At 36.7% G+C, this 20,126-nt stretch overlaps 1 protein-coding gene and 1 pseudogene across 1 annotated transcript; both read right to left on the bottom strand.

Annotated features, from left to right (window-relative positions):
* Positions 1–988: 988 nt before the first annotated feature.
* On the bottom strand, positions 989–3,915 carry LOC147477147 (DNA-directed RNA polymerase II subunit RPB7-like; annotated as a pseudogene).
* A 1,503-nt stretch (positions 3,916–5,418) lies between these two features.
* LOC147477146 (uncharacterized) lies at positions 5,419–7,434 on the bottom strand. The gene is made up of 4 exons (XM_086585928.1): positions 6,911–7,434; positions 6,153–6,758; positions 5,952–6,036; positions 5,419–5,877 (listed from the first exon to the last, which is right to left on the bottom strand). The coding sequence occupies exons 1-4, from the start codon at positions 7,432–7,434 to the stop codon at positions 5,419–5,421; spliced, it is 1,674 nt and encodes a 557-aa protein (XP_086442054.1).
* Between the last annotated feature and the right edge of the window lie 12,692 nt (positions 7,435–20,126).

The following is a 20,126-nucleotide window of genomic DNA, read 5'->3' as shown; positions in this document are numbered from 1 at the left end:
AGTTTCTACTATATTATGGTTTAAATCAAAACAAGCTTAGTCACATGTTTGAATGGACTAGACGCGAGAGCAATAAGCATGTACTAAGTAAATGCAGCTGTGCCTGTGTTGTTGTAAGATGCTATGTGAGCCCCAAATCCAACATTTAAGGACCCCTGTACACAAATACACGTTTTCGTACTGGAACTACCATACCCCTGTAAAATTAATGGAATGTTTTTTGCAATTTCTCAAGTACCAACTCTAAGATTTTCATTCCAAACATGTTTGTGACACCAATACAGTTCTTTAACTTCCTTACATAGAGGTAAAGCATCATGATAGTAATCATCCTTGAACACATGAGTTTGACTATTTACCAACATGCATTATCAAACATAGAATAATTGCCCAGAAAACAGATGCAATAAGTCCCATATATAAACATTTATCCAAACATTCTAAGTACATCCGCAAATTCAACTCAAGTTCATCAAAATTCTAAAATCCAAAATTTAAAGCAACTTGCTTTCAACATTTAAACTCAAGTAAAAAATTGCATCGCCTTTATTCTATGAAATTCTACACATGAGACAAACATATAGCAAAGAAATGTAAAATTCGAGATTCAAATACACCGAACCGATAAAGTAGTAGAAATTTCTAATTTGGAAAGCTCTCCACCGACCGCCATTACAACACCAAAACAATGAGGAATCTCCACTTCAAATTAAATGAATTTTTAGAAGGAAAAAAGACAATGAACCTGTTTTTTTTTTTTTAAATTCAGTCAACATGCTAAAAATAGTTGTTTCAATTTCTGAATAGCCATTAAATGAACATATAACCGAAAGCAACGACATCATTTCACTTGGATAGGAAAAAGGAAAGAAGTCTAAATGGACGGAGCCTGTTTTTTTCAGAGACCTGCACAAGATACAAATTAGGGAACAAGATATCCGCCAGTTTGTCACTCCATGCAACATAAAAAGGTTGACCAAAAGATCCACTATGCAGTTTGCCCGAGATCATTGATGACACCCAAGAAATCATCCTTTATGGTACCAATGCAGAACTGCAAGGGCATAACAAAATGTCGATGATAATCAAAAGGATTCAATTATAAAAATTGTAAATATATGATATATAGAACAAACCAAAGGAGAAAGTAACTCCTCGAGGGAGCACTTTCGCCAACAACCATGTTCATGACCACAGATCTTTGAAGGTAACCGAAGATCAATGTTTGGTTGGATGGAGTCTAAACGTTACCAACACTTAAGCTCCATCCTACCGCAATAATTGCCTCCCGGAGTAATTAAATATCTGATATATAGTTGGCCTATCGAGCTTAAAGGAAAACCTCACGGTTTGCAATTTGCACGGTTAGATCAAAGGAATTCATATCATGGAACGTAGGTTTGCATAATGTTTTAAACTAGTAATAACCCGTGGGTTCGCCACTCTCACTTTTATGTGATTATATTGAGACTAATATACCTATGGGTAAGGGATATCTAAACGTGTGTTCTTTATTTACTTATCACAAAAGTTCACCTGAACTTGAACATACGGTGACCGTGATAATATAAAGAGCATATTGGGTGTGCATTACAAAGGAACTCACTAAGCCGGATAAGTGCCTGCGCGTGCAAGATTATTCCACCATAAGATTAAAAGGAACTCACTAAGCCGAATCAATTCAAGGCACATAGAATATGTATTAAGGAACTCAACCCACAATCAACATAATTATTATATTATGATTTATGAAACTAATTTTCAACCGTAATCTAGCCGACTTAATTACAAATGGATGGATATCTTAGTTTCACTTCTAAATACGTTGATTTCCATTGTGTACACCAAAGTTTGAACTCTGCAAATATTAGAATCGGGCATGTCCATTGCGGGTAGCCAAGTCCGATCGTATCTATTTTTATAAGGTTACACCATTAGTGAAAAATGACTAACAACAAAGACAAAGACAATCAAGACAATTCCCAAGCAACACAATGCAATACATTAAACAAAAACAATACTATATGAAAATATTGAAGAAGGATATGAAAAGTTGGAGAAGTCATCCAACTCTTATGCCACAAAAGATCTTTGAGTGAAAGTTTAATGGTGAGAAGTCCTTTCTACACAATCAAGAAAATTCCCATCTCGGCCTAATGTGCTTTAAATAGTCTTATAGTCCTTACAGCTGAAAACAGTTTCCAGACTTCTAGTTCCATAACTAGCCTCTTAATATCTTCGGGACATACTACTACTACGCAAAACAAGTAAACACAGCTACAGATCTACATAGACTCAAGCAAAAATAATCATGAAATCATAATGTATATGGATAACAACCTTCACTTAATTTATTTTATTGGAACTTTTTTATTGTATCACCAATCCAATACCTAAATGACATGAATAATAGACATAATGAACGTCTAAATAACTAATCTAGTTTCTAAATGGCATGTCAAAAAACAAGTTATAATGATCTAGAGTATTTTCAATAAATTTCTATCATAGGGATCATGTAGAGGCGAGTACGAAAGCAATCAAAAATGTAGAGCAGAGGCCATAGGTTCAAAGATGCATTGTATAACTCTAAGTAGGTTTGGACTCATCGGTTGCAATTTCATGCTAAAAGAAAAAGTGTTTGAAGGCATACAATTTTCGTGGCATCGACTTCGAAGTTCCAATTATCTTCAAACGCACCTCGCTCTCTTCTCAGTATCTTAACCTGCAATCAGCCCAAAAGATAAACTCGGTGGCACGGTGTACACTACAACGTATAAAACGTGTAATGATATCAAAAGTAAGACTTACCGATCCATCCGATGTTGTGTAATTAGGAATATCACCGACCGAACTCCATATCGTCAAGTATCAACTAAAAAATGAAAACGCATACAAATGGAAACAAAATAAGTATTACACCCACATATATGGTACACATCATCATGCATACAATCTTTGGTATTTATGTGTATCCTAGTCCTTATATTAAATAGATTCAAGTTTTCATACGTTGCAGGGTAGCCAAGGATGCGAGAAGACTATCTATGCTTGTAGTTGTTTGGAGACTTGAAAATAATGTTGATAGTCAAGGTGAGTAGCGATGATGATTGGAGAGCAGAATATCCTCAGTAGATAGTCTAACTGTTTCTTCTTCTTTTTGGTTGCCGGACATAACTCATTCTAAACTGCTAAGCTCATCCGTTTGTGGAAACTAGCAAGCTAGACATCTACCTCCAATCTTGGTTGTCATCTAATACCAAACTTTATAAAATTATACTTCATGATATTATCTTTCCTTAACATCTTGGACATTTTAACTATAAACATGTTAAACTATTAAAAATGATGATCTTTGTTAAATCACTCACGTGATTAGATACAAATATCCGGATCGCCCAAAGTGAAAAACCCATCGCAAGTATTCAAGATATACACAAATTACCGCGGATACACAAAAAAAACATACAAACTGAATTTTGACTGAAAATAACGAAAGAATGTACCTTATTAACCATGGTAACCACAGCTTCCAAAATCTCTCCTTTAAAAGGTCGAAAAACCACACATTGGTACTTGACGGGGAACGGATCTAACCCCGTTCCATCACTTAATTAGCCCTTTCCGATGCTATCCACACCAAGAATCGCTACCACAAATCCATGCCGACCACTTTAAACACATACAGAAAAAAAAAGTTATTCTTTTCCAATAACTACTACGATCAATTAGTGCTTAGTGTAGTAATTATAATAATAATACCTGCAAGTGCCTTCCACATCTTTCATAAGCTTAGCAACAAGCTTTTCACAAGCAAATGGGGGCGAAATGGCGAGGATGCAATTGCATATTTCGTTCCAACACTATGTGGAAGAACATCTTTAGAGAATCACCCTTTTCCCACCCCTTTTACACTTTGCACACGCCCACTTCCTATTATTATTATCTCTCATCGCAAGACTAACCCTAACCTAACCCAAATGGGCCGCGGGAGAGAGAAAGAGAGGTTTTCTATTTTGACATACCGACGGCGATTTCTTTTTTGTTCCCTATTTTTGAAATTTCGAAGTTGTTTTGGTTTTTTGGATTTGTAACACTTCTCCAACGCTTTTTAAGCGTTAGCAATTAATTCCGGAAATTCACTCAAATAAACCAACGCTTTACAACATTGCCAACGCTTATTTAGCGTTGGCAATTTACTAACGGTAAATAAGCGTTGCAAAGCAAAAAAAGTGCGTGTTGCAAATATCCTATTATGGTGTAGTGCCCCTCTTCTTTCTCCAATCTAATCCAATGGGTGGAGCTCCCGTAAGATATTTTGTGTCAGATGAGGTAGTTTTCAGCCTAACCAACTTTTTAAACTGTAATGGCATATAAGTAGGACTAAACTCTAATTTTATGAAGTTCAGTAGGCTTAATTTCTAAAAGATGACTTTGTTTTCTGTACCAAAATCTAAGTTTATCCAACTTGTGTTTTTGTCCACAGATATGTCAGTTGTGTGACCAAGAAGGCCACACTGCTCCAAATTGTGAGTACCTTTATAAGAGATGCAACATGGACAGGGGGGTAGACATGGTCAAGTGCAGAGGCTTTATGAAATTGTATAGATGTCGTGATCAGTCGGGCAAAGTAATTGAAATGTGGCTTTCATGTGACATGGTTGGGTGTCACAACCACTAGATGCTTTATGGTGCTTCCAATCAGCCTATGGTGCCTACTGAGAAGAAGACTACTTTTGTACTAGACTGTGATGTGTGTGGTAGTGAGTATTGCTATCTTCTTGACTACCCTAAGTGAGGCTATAATGTCTGTATCAATGTAAGGGTGATCTAATTGTTCCATTCTAATAAAATGTAAGTTGTAACAGCATAAAATATCAAAACCATATCAACCTATCTGCAGAACATAAAAAAGATGATCATAACAAAAAGGGAATCATAAACTGGTAGTACAAACAAGGGGTTCTTTCTTACATTAAATTTCAAAATTAAATGAAATCCCAGCAAACCTGAACCATAAGAAACAGACACAACACTTTGACCTAAACCATGAGAAATAGAAAACAGACACAACACTTCAGCAGACTAACACTAGTAGCTTAAGTACAAACAAACACTTCCTGACTTGACATATGATATACAAAAGTAGCAAAAGATGCAATCCCCTTACAAGTAGCAAAATATACAAAATATACTTGCAAAAGCCACTTACTATTGAGTCTGGCTAAGTGGCTCATGAGTTGATATAGTTGCATTTGATTGGAGGAGTTGAAGGTGTATCTGGGCCATCACCAAACAACAAATGATGCAATCCCCTTGTTCTCTGGCTAACTGGCTCATGTACTCCTCTGCCTCTTCCATCCCTTCCACCCCTTATGTTTGCTCTTCCTCTTGCTCTGCCTCTTCCTCTTCCTCTCCCTACTCTACCTCCCTTCGGTGATCCTCTTCGGTTGGTCCTTGATCTTTGCTTCTTTGCTCGCGATGGGGGCTTCTTGATCTTCTTCTTTGCGATTGGGGCTTCTTGATCTTGCCGCTTTGGGGCTTCTTGATGATTTGCTGCTGCTGCCGGGACCGGGCTTGGTTGGTCCTTGATCCCTGGCTTCTTTCTTTGCATTGGGGCTTCTTGATCTCTGGCTTCTTGCACAGCTTTGGGGCTTCAGTTGGTTCTTCTTGTCCAGGGACACCTTTCCTTTTCTTTTTGCCATATATCCCCTTCTGTCTTTGATCACATGTTATAGAGTTGTGACCTAGTTCTCCACACTTTGTGCACTTCCTTCTTGTTTTAGGTGGTTCATCATCCCCCCTAATTCTTTGTTTTCTTGGCCTTCCTACCTTACTAGCCACTTCAGGAGGTAGTACCAACTCTTCTGGGTCATCCTGTGAATAAAGATAAGGGTAGATAATTACTATCATATACAATCAAGATAGATAACATCACATACATTACTTACTATTTCTTCCCAATCCTCAATGTTCTCCAAGTGGATAAAGATAGTTTGCATAAGTTCTCTGAATGCCTCAACACTAAAATATGGACTGCAATAATTGGTCATAAATTAATGTATACAACAGAAATTAATGTATAGGGTTAAAATATATACAACAGAAATTAATGTACACATAAGTAAATATTTGAAAATGATACAATTTACCTTGACCACTTTTCCACTCTCTTCTTTCTGATGACAGCAACTGCATGTGCACAAGGAATTCCTGACATTTGCCACTCTATACATGAGCATTCAAACTTCCCAAGATCAACATTATACCTCTTCCCACTCTTGTTATTGATTGCTAAATATTCAGTATCTGAAACACCCTTAATCTCATACCAATGGTGCCTCAACTCCCTCTTTTTAATCATGAAATATACATTTGGGACTACATCTCCTTCAACTAGCTCCATAGACAACTCTCTTCTCTCATAAACCAAATTCAACAAGTCTAGGTTGTACCTGTCTATAAAGCGAACAAATGGTTTATCTCTAATTTTGAGTATCCAGTTATTGAAGGACTCACTAAAATTATTGGTCAGTTCATCACACTTTGAGATCCAATCAAAGTGTGCCCTAGCCCAACTACTCCTTGGCTCTCTATCCAACCAATCTAAAGCTTTTGGGTCATTTTTGTTAATGATACCCAATATCCTTGTAAGTTCTTGCTTCTTGTATGCCCTTGCAGCTCCCCAGACTAGATTTTCCCACAACTCACCACTATAAATCTTTTTAAAGTTCTTGTACATATGTCTGAAGCAATATCTGCATAAAAAAACATGCATAAGTATCTTAAATAAATGTGTATAATTCATCATAGTGAGCTACAGCTACAACATGTATAAATGTGTATCTTAAATAAATAAAATGTGTATAAATGTGTACCTGTGATTGGAATCTGGAAAATAGTGAGCTACAAAGATGTATCAACCCCCCTCTCATCATCACTCATGAAGATAACCTTATCCTTATGCTTGTCTAGATGAGGCTTCAAGTGGCATAACAATTGCATCCATGTATCCTTGTTCTCCCCTTGACAAACATAGACAGCAAGAGGGAATATTCCATTCATGGCATCAAGTCCTATAGCTGTTAAGCAACATCCACCATACTTACCTTTTAGAAAACAGCCATCAAAACCAACTATGGGTCTACATCCATTCAACCACCCATCTATTGATGACTTGAATGCAACAGCAACACCAATGAAAGACTTAGTTCCATCACTCACAAAATGCTTGGCAATGCTACCTGGGTTTCTCTTAAGTATCTGCCTACACAACTCAGGGACTAGTCTATAACCTTCTTCATAATTTCCATGCATTGCTTCAAGCATCAGCCATCTACTCCTCCAAGTAGTCCAGTATGATATGCTCACTCCATATTTATTAAACACCTCTTTTACTATATCAGTTGGTTTGAAATCTGGATGATCTCTCATCTTATCTAGAAATACTTTAGCAACCCAAGGTGCTTTAGCCTATATGTTCTTATTCTTCTCATCAGCTTCACATGTATGTACATCATGACATTTCCTAAGAATGAAGGTGTGCATGTCTTTTTTGGTTATACTAGCAGATACAGTCCACTTACATGATAGCTCTTTACACACAAGAATCACCATGAACTTGTCATTTCTAACTTGTCTGAAACTAAACCTATGTTTAATTGCCATTGTCACAAAAAACTCCCTACAAGCCTCAACAGTAGGCCAGCTCATCTTGGGCTTCAACTCACATAACCCAAACTTCTCAACTACTGGGTCTGCCACCTTTGCGACCTCCTCTTCCTCATAGATGTTTCTTGATAGCCCCATAACATTGGCCAACACAGAACCTTGTAACTCTTCTTCTAAATTATGTACTTCTTCATCCACCACCATTGGATCTATGTCATTATCTAAGTCATTATCTGAGTAATCACTATCTGTTGGATTGTACTCATCATCATTAGATGCACTTTCAGCACTGTCATAGCCTGCATCCATCCAACTGCCAAAAACTGGGCCAAAGGTTTTATCATACTTATACTTATCCCCTTCATCATCACTTCCAGCATTCAACTCATCATTCAAACCACCATTAAACTCACCATTCAGACCATCATTCAACTCACCATTCAACTCACCATTCAAACCACCATTTAACTCACCATTCAACTCAGTATTATCAGATTCATAAACCATGTTCTCAACATTCTCAACATCATTTAATCCCTCACTAGCATGTTCTAGTTCATCAAGATATTCATGAATATTATGAGTACAAAAATCCTGATCCATGGGTGGTAACTGAGACTCCACCATATTCTTAGATCCCTCAACATCTTCTGCCACTTCATCATCAGAAATCTCCAACACCAATCGCTCTCCATTATGACCTAAAACTGGTTTAGTAACCAGTATGTGAAGCCTTGCAGACCTTCTTATAGGTGACTTTTGGGAGTATTTGGGCCTTTTACCTGTGGGAGTATTTGGGCCTTTTACTTTTGGGAGTATTTGGGCCTTTTGTCAAGTACTAGTAGGATTAACTGATGTTTGAGAAGGTTGGGGAGTTTCTGTGAATCTTGGGGATCTCCTAACACTCTGACTAATTTGTACACTTTTGTTCTTTGGAGTTGTGGGTACTGGTGAAGGAATATTTTGGGGGGAATTGACTGGAGGGGGAATCTTCTTGAGGGACTTGATTGTTGGAGATATTTTTTTGGAGGACTTAACTGGAGGAGGAATTTTCTGGGGGGACTTGACTGCTGGAGACATTGGTTTGGAGGACTTAACTGGTGGAACATTATTTTTGGAGGACTTAACTGGTAGAGCAATTTTTGTTGGGGACTTAACTGGAGCAGCAGTGGATGGAATTACAGGAGTTCTAGTGGGTTTTTGACTTGTTGGAATTGGGAATACAAATATGTGGTATTTTTTGTCTTTCTCAGGTTTAAGCTCATCCCACAGATACATAAGGTCCTTATCCTGTGTTATCCTACATATATACCCTTGAATAATACTAGCAATCTGAAAACCAACTCCTTCACCAACCAATTTTTGGACATCCCTTTTCAAATCTATCAAACAGAACTCATCTCCATCAACTTTCACATACTTCTGCATACCACCTTTGTAATCATTACTATTAATCTTCCCAGGGATAGTTGTCTCCCAATTCCCACCATAATGTATCATAAAAGGCTTCTTACCTAACAAAGGACGGGCCATAGTACTGGACATAACAACAACATACAATTAGAAAAGGGATAGGGACATCAAATATCAATAAAAAGGACCACAAAACAAACACTTCATGTAATATTTCACATGCATTCAATATCAAACACTTTAATAAATTATCATAACAAATAAAAATTGGTTTTTAATCCTAGTGTACAATAAAATATTAGTTTTTAGACTCACAAAAATTTAAAAGATTAGTTTTTAGTCCATCTACATGCAAGAAACATGCAACAGAATCAATCACAGTTCGTGCTGAACCCTAAAACTATTTCCCATAAAATTATGTGGTGTGAGTGCGAATGAAAAGAACTAACTAAACAAATTCATGTAAAAACCATCACCAAACAAATTCATGTATGCAAATTCCTATTCCACTCATATAAAAATGGGTAAAAATCAAAGCTTTATACTTACAATGCACAACAAAAGGGTTCACGGTCTGCAACAGTTAAGAAAGTGGAGAAATCTCAAGAGCAAACTCGTCTATCAGTAGAAATAGCTAGTGTAGATCACATCAACACCACCCGAACTAACCACAAAAACTTCCCTCATGTTTTGGAATTAATGAGTTGGTTTTGACAAAAACCCACGATGAGATGTTAGTTTTGAGAGTAAAAAGTTTCTGTTTTGACAAAAATTAGGAGAGCTTAGCTTGAGAGAGAAAGAGAGAGTGAGAGAGAAAAATGGTTTCAGACAACGCGATCAGGTGGAGTGAGAGAGAAAAATGGTGGGAATTTTCCCTCCTTATTCACCAACTCCTCAAGATGTGCGCAACAACAAATTAACGGTCCGATTTTTTAGTTCTCTGTTACCACACCCTGTATCGACACGTGGCAAAACGAATACGACATCATAAAAACACGTGACATGCACATGGAGGGGTATTCTGGTCATTTTGAAATAACAAGCAGCTTGACCATGGTCAACTATATTGACTCACAGTCAAGGAAAAAAGTAGGACCAAAGCCTAATAAATTTGAAAAGTAGGACCAAAGCCTAATTTCTCTATTAATAGTAGGACTAAAGTCTAAATAACCCTTAAAGTACAAAAAAAAAATTCTCGATTTCAAAAAATAAGATATTTCCTCCTGTAGTATCTAAAAGTGGTTTTCTCAAAAAAAATCCTGACTTTTTCCTCGTACAGTACCAGTTCTTCTGATTTGTTGTTTCATTTGATGTTTATTTGATGTGAATTCTCTGATTTTTTTTCTACATAGCTTTTTAGGGTGTAGATTGGAGAGAAACACTATCCTTTGATTTGATTGGCCAGGGGTATGCAGAAGCCTGCAAAGCAGGGTTACAAGGAGAAAGTACCTGATGAACATCGTATGAGGATTACTCTTTCCTGTAAGAATGTCAAGAATCTCGAGAAAGTGTGTGATGATCTTATGACTGGTGCAAAGACTGGAACTCTGAAGGTGAAAGGACTGGTCAGAATACCCACCAAAGTTGCAAAGATTGTTGTCGAGCATGGAATTCAAAATACAAACAACAAGATTATGGCTGAGGAGCTAAAGGTATGTCTCTTTCTTATTAGTTAGTTTGGAATGTCCTGTCTCTAGGAGTGTAAAAAAAAAACCGTTGACCCATTATCCGGTAGGGTACCCAGTCTTCACCCACCACCCAAACCCGCACCGACCCGAAAATAGACCTGCCCTGCCTTGCCACCATTTTTACGCGGTCAGGCTATGGGTGTAGGTTCTATGCTCAAACCCGACCTATCAAGCTACCCGACCCGCACTGTGTCAAAAACTGTTGACCCAACCCCGTTGTCCCGTATAATTTCAAGACTCTAACTCTAATATTTTTGTATTTTGTTTATATTTTCTTTTAACTTTTGTAGGAATTTGAGAGATATAAATACAAACTTATAAGTTCAACATCAATTTCACGTATTCAAGTTTGAACATTGGGCAAATATCAAAAGCTCAAATTCACCTTTCGAATTTTGGAGAAGATGAATCATTCATCCTTATATTAATTTTGAATTCTTTTAGTTTATATTTTATTGTTTTGTACCATAGATATGATCCTCGCTCCCATCTTCATTTTATCATGCTATGAAAAATAATCAATTTACAAATGGTAAATCACGAGAAAAAAGTTTCAAATTTACATATATGGTTTTGGGTTCAAGTTTAAGTTTTTTTATTTTTGTTTATTTTTTATTGATTGATTCCATTTTTTTCTATGTTGTGAATTTGAAATATATTACTTGCAGAATTAGAAAGTTTTTTTTTGGGTGAAATTGGGTTAAAATGATAATTTTCATCCGACCGGATGACCCGCCCAAAACCCGCCCTGTAAGCTGACCCAACAGGCGGGGTGATTGTACTAAGACATGACACTTCAACCCGCCCTGCTCCGCCCCGTCGGGGACCACTGGATTTGTATCCCCTAGACCCGCCCTGCCCCGCCCCATCACTATTTGACCCGCGGTTGACCTGGCCCGCCCCGTATTACATCCCTACATGTCTCTATATTCGACAATTATTTACCTTCTCATACAATTGTAATGCTTATATGTGTTATATCTCTATTAGTAAAATACATCATAATTAACCTGGCCTTTTAAATTAGACCAGCCTTTTTTCTACCACCAAATACCCCTAATTAAATATAAAAAAAAATTATTCAATGTCTTTAAAAAGGACTATTTCGTCATTTAAATTTTTATTTCTATTTATACCCTTCAATTACAACACACTCACAAAGGAGTTTTATGTCAATTCAGATCGAAAACCAAATCCACGCCTATATTGAAATGTACGCGGGGTAGCCTTACCATTAATACCCACTTAAATTCCATTAATACCGGGTCTTAAAAACAGTCCAAAAAACTTAGTTCTTTCAACTTCCGCTCCTTTCTTCATGAACTCATTCAAAGTATCTCTGTAACTCATTCAAAGTATCTCTGGACGTGGAAATTGCGCACAACTCTTTAAGCAACCTAACCAACTCTTCTTCTAATATTTGCATGTGCTCTCTCTTTCTTTTTTCCCCAATTTAGATTTATAGGTGTAGATTTCAGATTGGATTTGACTTTACCTTATTGTTATTATTGTACAAAGATGACAAAGTAAGGTATGCTGATAAATTTCCAGTACTGGTTTTTGCTTTATGCTTCCAATTTCGGTTAGATCGAGCGAGGAACTAAAGAAGGACTTGACAAATTTATTTGTTATCGTGGTGGTTTCTAGCGTGGTCGTCGACATGGGAGGAAGGAACCCATCAAAAGCCTACGGTTAAGACAATTCAGGTAGGCCTTTTTGTTTCCAAACACTAAATCATTTGCCTGTGATTTTGGTTTGCGAGAATAATCATTGTTAGTATTAGTTTGGATGATTTTTGGATTTTTGGATTGTTTCATTGTGGTTTATGTGTTTTTTATTTGGGTTTGTCTTTGTTTTGTAGATGGAATGGGGACTGCGGAATGGAGAGCTGCTAAGAGTCTGGCTTATTATAAGTGCGGTGATATTAGGCGCATTTAATGTGTGCTTTGAAGGTGCTGAAGATCTACCCGGCGGGGGTGGATCGAAATATGGTACAAGCGTGAAGAAGGAAGTTGCAATGGATTCATTAAGAGATATTATATTAGCTTATATGCAGAATGGTGAGCTTTTACAACCAGATCATCGTTTTCCAGTAAGGATGATAATTCCTGGATTTATTGGTGGGAGAATGGTTAAATGGTTGACAAGAATCATAGTTACTACAGAGGAATCACAAAATTACTATCACTTCAAGGATAATCGCGTACTCCCTTCCCATGTCGACCACGAGCTTGCAAACTCTGAAGGTAAAGAGCTAATATAATGGGTACTTTTCTCGACAAAGAAGACGCAGCGTCGCATTACACTTTTTTAGTAGGATATGGAACACACTCCCCTTCCATTAAAGGTACCATATTCAATCCTCGATTCCTATTATAGTAGAATGAACACTGAAGCATTGAAATGGCTTGGTGGTACAAGCGAGAATACATTGTCAACTTAACCGAACATAAATTCAGTAATCGCGACACCATGTCTTAAGAGATCTTACCGATTAATTCAGCAAGCGACACAAATGCCCTACACATTGAAGGGATATGCATATTACGGTGAGTGATTCTTATTCATTTGCATTGGGAATCTTTTAATTGGTGGAATCTGTTTTAATCATCAATTATTTGACGGTAAAAGCTAGATCCATAGACCACACAACTTTTATTTAATGAGCCTATTAGAGTTTGGTTTGGTGATCAATTAGCACTTTTTTCTTTGTCAACTTAGTTATTTATGTGGAATTTTTGGTGTCAACAACTTTCGAGTTGTTGTTTGTTTCTCACTATTTTTGTTCCCATTTTATTGTTGAATCGCGACAACAACAATTTTACTTGGTCAAACTATCAAAGACACTTTATCCCAGAGCAATTTATTGAATATAACAGCAAACAATTCACCCTAGAAGCCTAGAATAGTGGAGTTACATACTCAGTGGAATTTATAGTCAACTAGAATTTATTGACTTAATAGTGGAGTTACTAGCTCAGTGGATTGAAGGTGAGGGGAAATTTATTTTATTGTGGTTATTATGTTCTTTACATTAAGCACACACACATAGTAACACACATTAAGCGTGTAAATCAGTGGAAGGTGGCGGTACTATTAGTTGTTTAGTCATGTTCTTAGGGGTTTGACTTGCCCACTATAAAAACGGGTACGGGGCTCTGAATGTGTACTGATTAGAAGTATACCTTCTAAGTCTGTCAATGAGTAGGTGCAGCCTTTAGTGTGGGGAACATGTTAGAATGTCTGTTAGAACCGTGATCAACTGGTCTTTGGTTCTCAAATTTGAATTAGAAAGAGTTCAGTTGTTTGAGTTGTTCAGGATGTCGGATGTTACTACATTAGTTCGGATGTTTTCCCACCCGTAGCTTTGGAGGACTCTTTTCAGTGTAACTCAAAGGATTTTGTTTGAGCAATTGCCACTGCTCCACATGGATATTCCTTGCCACATGAGGACAATTTTTATGCTCATGCACTTTATTATGGAGGGCCTCTCCACCTCTTGCGATCCCAAGACTCCCCCATGAGTCCTATACTAACTAAGTGAATAGTAAGAAGGTGTTAGTTTAGAAATTGGTATGCTTCTTAGATGACATCATGGAAACAGTGATAAAAAATAGTTATTATTTTAGCATGACTATAATTGATCTGTGAGCTATGTGCCTCTTACCCTGTATTTTGATATGGAGGATTGCACGGGTAACTTGTACTTTAATCTCAATGGCAGTTAATTGCCTCATTCTAAATGGCTTTTTACTAAGTTTTAGCATTTCTTCATCTAGATTAATCTTTTAAGTTTTATCTTAACAAGAATTTGATAATGTGCTTGATAACCGGGTTCATACATTGTATGAACAAATGATATTATCCGGGGTCACTCCGGATAGGAAAGCAAGAGCAATCTTTGCGATGCGCTCTCGAGATATATGAGGCAAACATTTGATTCATAAGAAAGAACTACTAAACACTTAACTAGCGTTACAGAGCCAAACTTCCCAGTTCCATAATCATCTTTTAGTTTCTGAACACACATTCAAGGTTGGAATCAGACTCCCTTCTGAATGATTATATTAGAAATGTTTTACTTATCCCTGTCACTATCCTTTATTCTTGCGGTCTGTTGGCCTTGGTCCTATCATTGCCTGAATTAGCAAGATACTGTTTAGTTGTATTTCTCCCCCTAGCCTGGATCGTGTAACCGTAGCCTCAAACAGATAACACGGTAGTGTCAGAAAGTCTACCGTGTTATCTGTCACTACAAGCAAATGGGATGACGTCTCAACCAAGCCTTCAACCAAGCCTTCAGTCAAGACAATTCAGGTAGGCCTTTTTGTTTCTTAACCTCCTTTTTTCTGCTTTACCTAAAGATTTGATCGCACTGCTGGTATTTGAAGAGAGATTAAATTATCTTCTCATTGCGATTTTCTATTCTAAAGGATGTAATGTTCTTTGAAAATTCCAGTTGTGCAACAGAACTTCAACTGGAAGCACCGGAAATTCCATCGCACTGCTGGTGTCTACATGGTTTCTCCAAAGAAAGGTACGAAGCGAATATGAAAACATTAAAGTTACTGGATTAGGAAGGTTAAGAACCTGAGAAGAACATCAGATTCATCTTGTGCCATTTTCCCCCCAAGAGTCTTTCGACTGTCAGAGAAGCCACTGCATGAGTTCTACGGGCACAGTGGTGAGATCTTGGAGAAACCCAGTTTGATATTTCTAATAATTACCGTACGTTTTTGCAGCATCTGTTGTCTTCCTCTGTCGATAAAACAGTTCGCTTGTGGCGAGTAGGATGTGATCGGTGCCTCGAGTTTTTCTCACAACAATTATGGTAGGTTTTCGCGGCTTGCGGTGTTACTATCGACACACATATGGTTACTAATGTATCGGTTTCCTAGGATCGGTCACGGGGCATGACAATACCATTTTTGTCCTGCTTCTTCATAGTTATCTTAATTCTTAACTCACCGATATGTTTGTTTCTTAACATGTAATGCAGTGACAAGTATTCAATTTAATCACGTGGACGATAATTACTTCATCGGTGGTTCCATAGATGGAAAAGTTAGCATTTGGGATGTTCACGGTTGTCGTGTTGTTGATTGGTGATGTTAAAGAAATAGTCATAGCTCTTTGTTATCGTCGACGATGGGAAGGTATGTGATTTATTTCTTCCAACCCTTTATTGTTTGTTCTTTTTTCTCTCTGGCGGGTACAAGAAATTTGCCGCATTTTTAGTTATAAACTTCATTTAACAGGGGAGCAATTGTTGGTTCCGTGGGTGGTAATTGCCGCTTCTATAATGTGACAAGTATACTCTCTTGCTCTAGCTTTACATTTTCATTATAAGTCAATTTGTAATCTATAACACCTTTGTTTGAAGCCAACGCTTGCTTTGTGCGTGTTTGTGAGTGATAAACAGAGAGCCTATGTAACCCCTTCAATCCAATCAATTTTTTCCGCCCATAGTTGCTAATACTTTTGAGTACATTAATTACATGCATAGTTAATAATAGTGAATGCATACTTGAAAGACTGTTAATATTCTAATATATGGCGTGGAAAAAAGCATTATTTAAGCATTGTAACCTATCGCCAATTATATCTCGGGTTTCCACGCTTGTATGTATGGGGGTGATATAACATTGTAAGTTTTTTACGAATAACATTCATATATAATGTGTAGGTTTCTGGACAATCCTTATTTTTATGTTCTTTATTTCTTATGTTACTTATTTAGAATCAAGAGGAGATGAGGTGGGATTGACTTTTATAAATATAATAAAGATTAATTGCAACTGAAATTGTTGGATGTCTTAGATACATGCATGAAAAATGTCGTTGAGGTCTTGCCTATTGTACATAGCAACTTGCAGCCAAGTAACATTTGCACATGCATTCAAACCACTAGCTTTGGCAATTTAATTTTCCCTGCTATGTATCATTTTGAGTTGCATTTTCTCTTTCACTTTTATACTCTATTTTCATGGCGTTGATCTCTTTATTTGGGAGTATGTCATATATATATGAAACTTTTGAATAATCTTTTGGTAGATGTTTCACTATCGAAATTTAGGATCACTAGGTACATAGGGGTCTCTTGATAAAAGTATTTATAGTCGTAAAACTACATAACTTAATTGTCGACCTTACGTGCAGTAATGCGCCATTTCGGGTAGTCCATTACTACCGTTTTGGGCCCTTTACATTATTTATGGCTTTATCCATTTATCTCTTCCATATTTATAAGTGAGTAGTTATTCATATTAGCTTAATTTATTGATATCTCATTTAAGGGATCTGTCATACAACAGTTTTTTGGGGTCTCCTTATCTCATTTCAATATTTTCACATTATCTCATTGGCTTGGGCCATTAAGGCCCAAAGCTCATTTAAGGTATCATCATCAAATGACTCAAAAACTGTTGTATATGTTGGACGTGAAGGAGAAGGTGTCATTGGAGCTATCACAAATATCGATACTTTACGCCATGATGCAAGGTCTACATTGGATGTACCTCTCCTAAAAATTACTTAGCTAGATCAAGTGGGAAAATCAGTACCTTTGTCTTGAAATGATTAGGTGATTCTAGACTGCAGTAAATGCCTTAGTACACAGATCTAACACAAGCATTTTCATTCTTAATTATATCATGAAGAAGTATTAAAGCATATGGTTTTTTCAATTGCACATTATCCTTCTCTTTTCAACTGCATGGAACGAAGCTGGTTTTATGCCTTAATCATGTCACTTTTCGCTTTAGTTTTAGTGCTTGTGGATTCAGGTATGCCTCTCGAAGTTCTGTGGTGTTCAACCAAAATGTGAACATTGTGAATGTACAATATTTGAAGAGGCAAAAGGTGTGCAATAAACACCAAATTAATGTAGCGCTTCTCAACAACCAAAAGCTTGGAGAGGAACTATGACTTCTTTTGCTGGTGATTACCTAGAAACACGATTGGGTAGGTGTTGCAGCTGAGAAGGCTCCTTCAGTCAGAACTTAGAACGTCATAGTGGTGACTACGTACTACTCTCCACCATGTATGCACCACCATGTATGCAGATGACGTGAAATATGATGATGCAAGGAAAGTGACGAAGGAAGGGAGTGGAAAAGACACCTGGTTGGCCAATGCTGGTTGGACGTTATATGCCTAAACTGGTCTGGGCCGTTGATAATCCTGGTTCTTGGACCCGGTATGCTTACTTTTTAGGGTATAGGCTATTCCTCTTTTGACATAGAGTACTTTGGACCTTTTAAACGATTTTATAGAACTTAAAATAAGCATGGTAATGTCAAAATTGTGGATATATATTGAAATTCAGGAGTCATGTGTTCGAATGGAAGACTTTTAGTTAAACCTCAAACAACAAGCGCGAGGAATAAATCCAATCGTGATGTAGTCTTGGAGCTGGGTTTGTGAAGCAATCAACGTAGGGGATTACCTTGATTAACTTCTTACACCTTGATTTTCTTGTCCAGTTATTCTTATTGTACCATTTGATGCTTCCTTAAAAGACATTTTCATTTATTTTCAATCTTGAATTTCTAGGGACAATAATGTATTCATTTGCAAAAGCCTATACCGATTAATTTACCAATTACAAGGTTATAGGAGAACAATCTGTTAACTTGGGTTTTTCTTCCAATTAAATGTGCTTGGACAATCCTTCCTGATCAGTGTTTTGGTTTTTGCTCTGCTTTTGATGAGGCTCCCTGCAAATTGGCCAACTAGAAGCAAGTCAATCAAAGCAACCTTCCCCTCTGAAGAACTCTTTTATGAGGTACCATCCTCATCTGTTTGTTTTTCTCAAGTTCTTATAGATACTAATTAGGCCCATATGGTGGGGTTTTTTTTAAGGGGATCTCTTTTTCCGAACTAAGTAGCCTAATTTTTGTGTAAAAAGTTTTTAGGGTTTGAAGTATTACTTATAATAATTTGTTTTGATTGAAATATTTAGAAGTTTTCTAGGATTAGTTTTTTCGTTCAAATATATAATAGAGTAATAGAGACACTCACACAATAGGAAAAAAAAAAAAATCAATAGTTTAGTACAGTTTTTTGGTTTGCAAAAACAATTTCTACTTTTGTTTCCATTTAATGCAAAAATTGTTCACTTCTTTTTATATAATTGATTTTAAAACTTTTTACTTTGTTGTTGTTGTTGGTTGAAGGGTTTCTGTATATATGGTGATCCTGGCTTAGCAATGGAAAAATTCCATTTTATCATTAACAAAATCAATGAAAATTTTCATAAACTATTGTCTTCCGCATATTTGTTGCTCAATAGAATTTACAGTTTCTCAAACTAAATATAACTCTTCCCAAAACAGAGCCATTAAGAAGCTAACTTTGTTGTGAATATGCCCAAAAAATTGCCTGCTTAATCGAGAAGTCCTCTTTCAGTTCTAAACAGATTCTTAAAGAAGCAGGGCTTCGTCAAATTTAAGCATTTCTTGTGGACGATAGTGTAGTACTCTAGGCATTAACAAACCAAACATAACCAGTAAGGAGATTATGTTACAAAAAGTCCGAATAATGAAATACAAAAATCGTAATAGAATAATATTATGATTTCTATCGTATATGAGTATATGACACTATGGTTTTTACTCGGACGAGAAGCTTTATGTTTCTTACAATTTGAATAAATGGTGTTAGTTAACTTGCGAAATTCAGGTATACAATATTGAAGAGCAAGATGCTTACCTATATCCTTCTTTAAATGTTAAGTTCATTCTCTCAACAAGAAAATTTAGCAACCATAAACACAATTATGAACAGTACATCAATTTCCCCCCGAGTTGGTTACCAAATAAGAAAGGTGTTAAGCAAATTATGTTTACACTCTTCCTTAAGTTTTGTTTGACATCGCGTGCATAGCACGTGCATCTTGCTAGTTGTTGTAATGCTTATATCTAATATAACAAGGGAGGGAAGTTTTATGACCAACGGCTGGGATTCACTCTGAGGGAGTATAAATCGAGGGTCCACAATGCTCCAAAATATGAGAGAGATTATTAGAAATTAATTAATTAGGCAGTCTTAATTCTTAAACTAAAATTAAATTAGAATAAAAAAACGGAAACGACAAAACGTTAGTTCTCCAAAGTTCTTCCCGTCTCTTCCACTCTGCGGATCCACTCCACATTGAAGCAATAAATTCAACTCCACAAAACTCTCCAACTTCTTACGTAACTTTCTCATTATTCTTTATCACTTCCAAAAACCTACAATTCTCATTATTCTTTATCACTTCCAAAAACCTGCAATTTTCAGTCTCTCTCTCTCTCTTCTATCTCACTCCCTTTTCTCCTTCTACAACTAACCCACATAACACCAAGCCAGTGG

The sequence above is a fragment of the Coptis chinensis genome, chromosome 9 (assembly GCF_015680905.1).
Source record: "Coptis chinensis isolate HL-2020 chromosome 9, ASM1568090v1, whole genome shotgun sequence".
Taxonomy (NCBI): domain Eukaryota; kingdom Viridiplantae; phylum Streptophyta; class Magnoliopsida; order Ranunculales; family Ranunculaceae; genus Coptis; species Coptis chinensis.
This window is presented reverse-complemented; position numbering and strand designations above follow the sequence as displayed.

Coding starts and splice junctions, on each gene's coding strand:
- LOC147477146 (XM_086585928.1), bottom strand. CDS start 7,434: ATGAGAGATCATCCAGATTTCAAACCAACTGATATAGTAAAAGAGGTG. Junction 6,759..6,910: donor AGGGGGGTTGATACATCTTT/GTAGCTCACTAT, acceptor TTTTTTATGCAG/ATATTGCTTCAGACATATGT. Junction 6,037..6,152: donor AGAGTGGAAAAGTGGTCAAG/GTAAATTGTATC, acceptor CAATTATTGCAG/TCCATATTTTAGTGTTGAGG.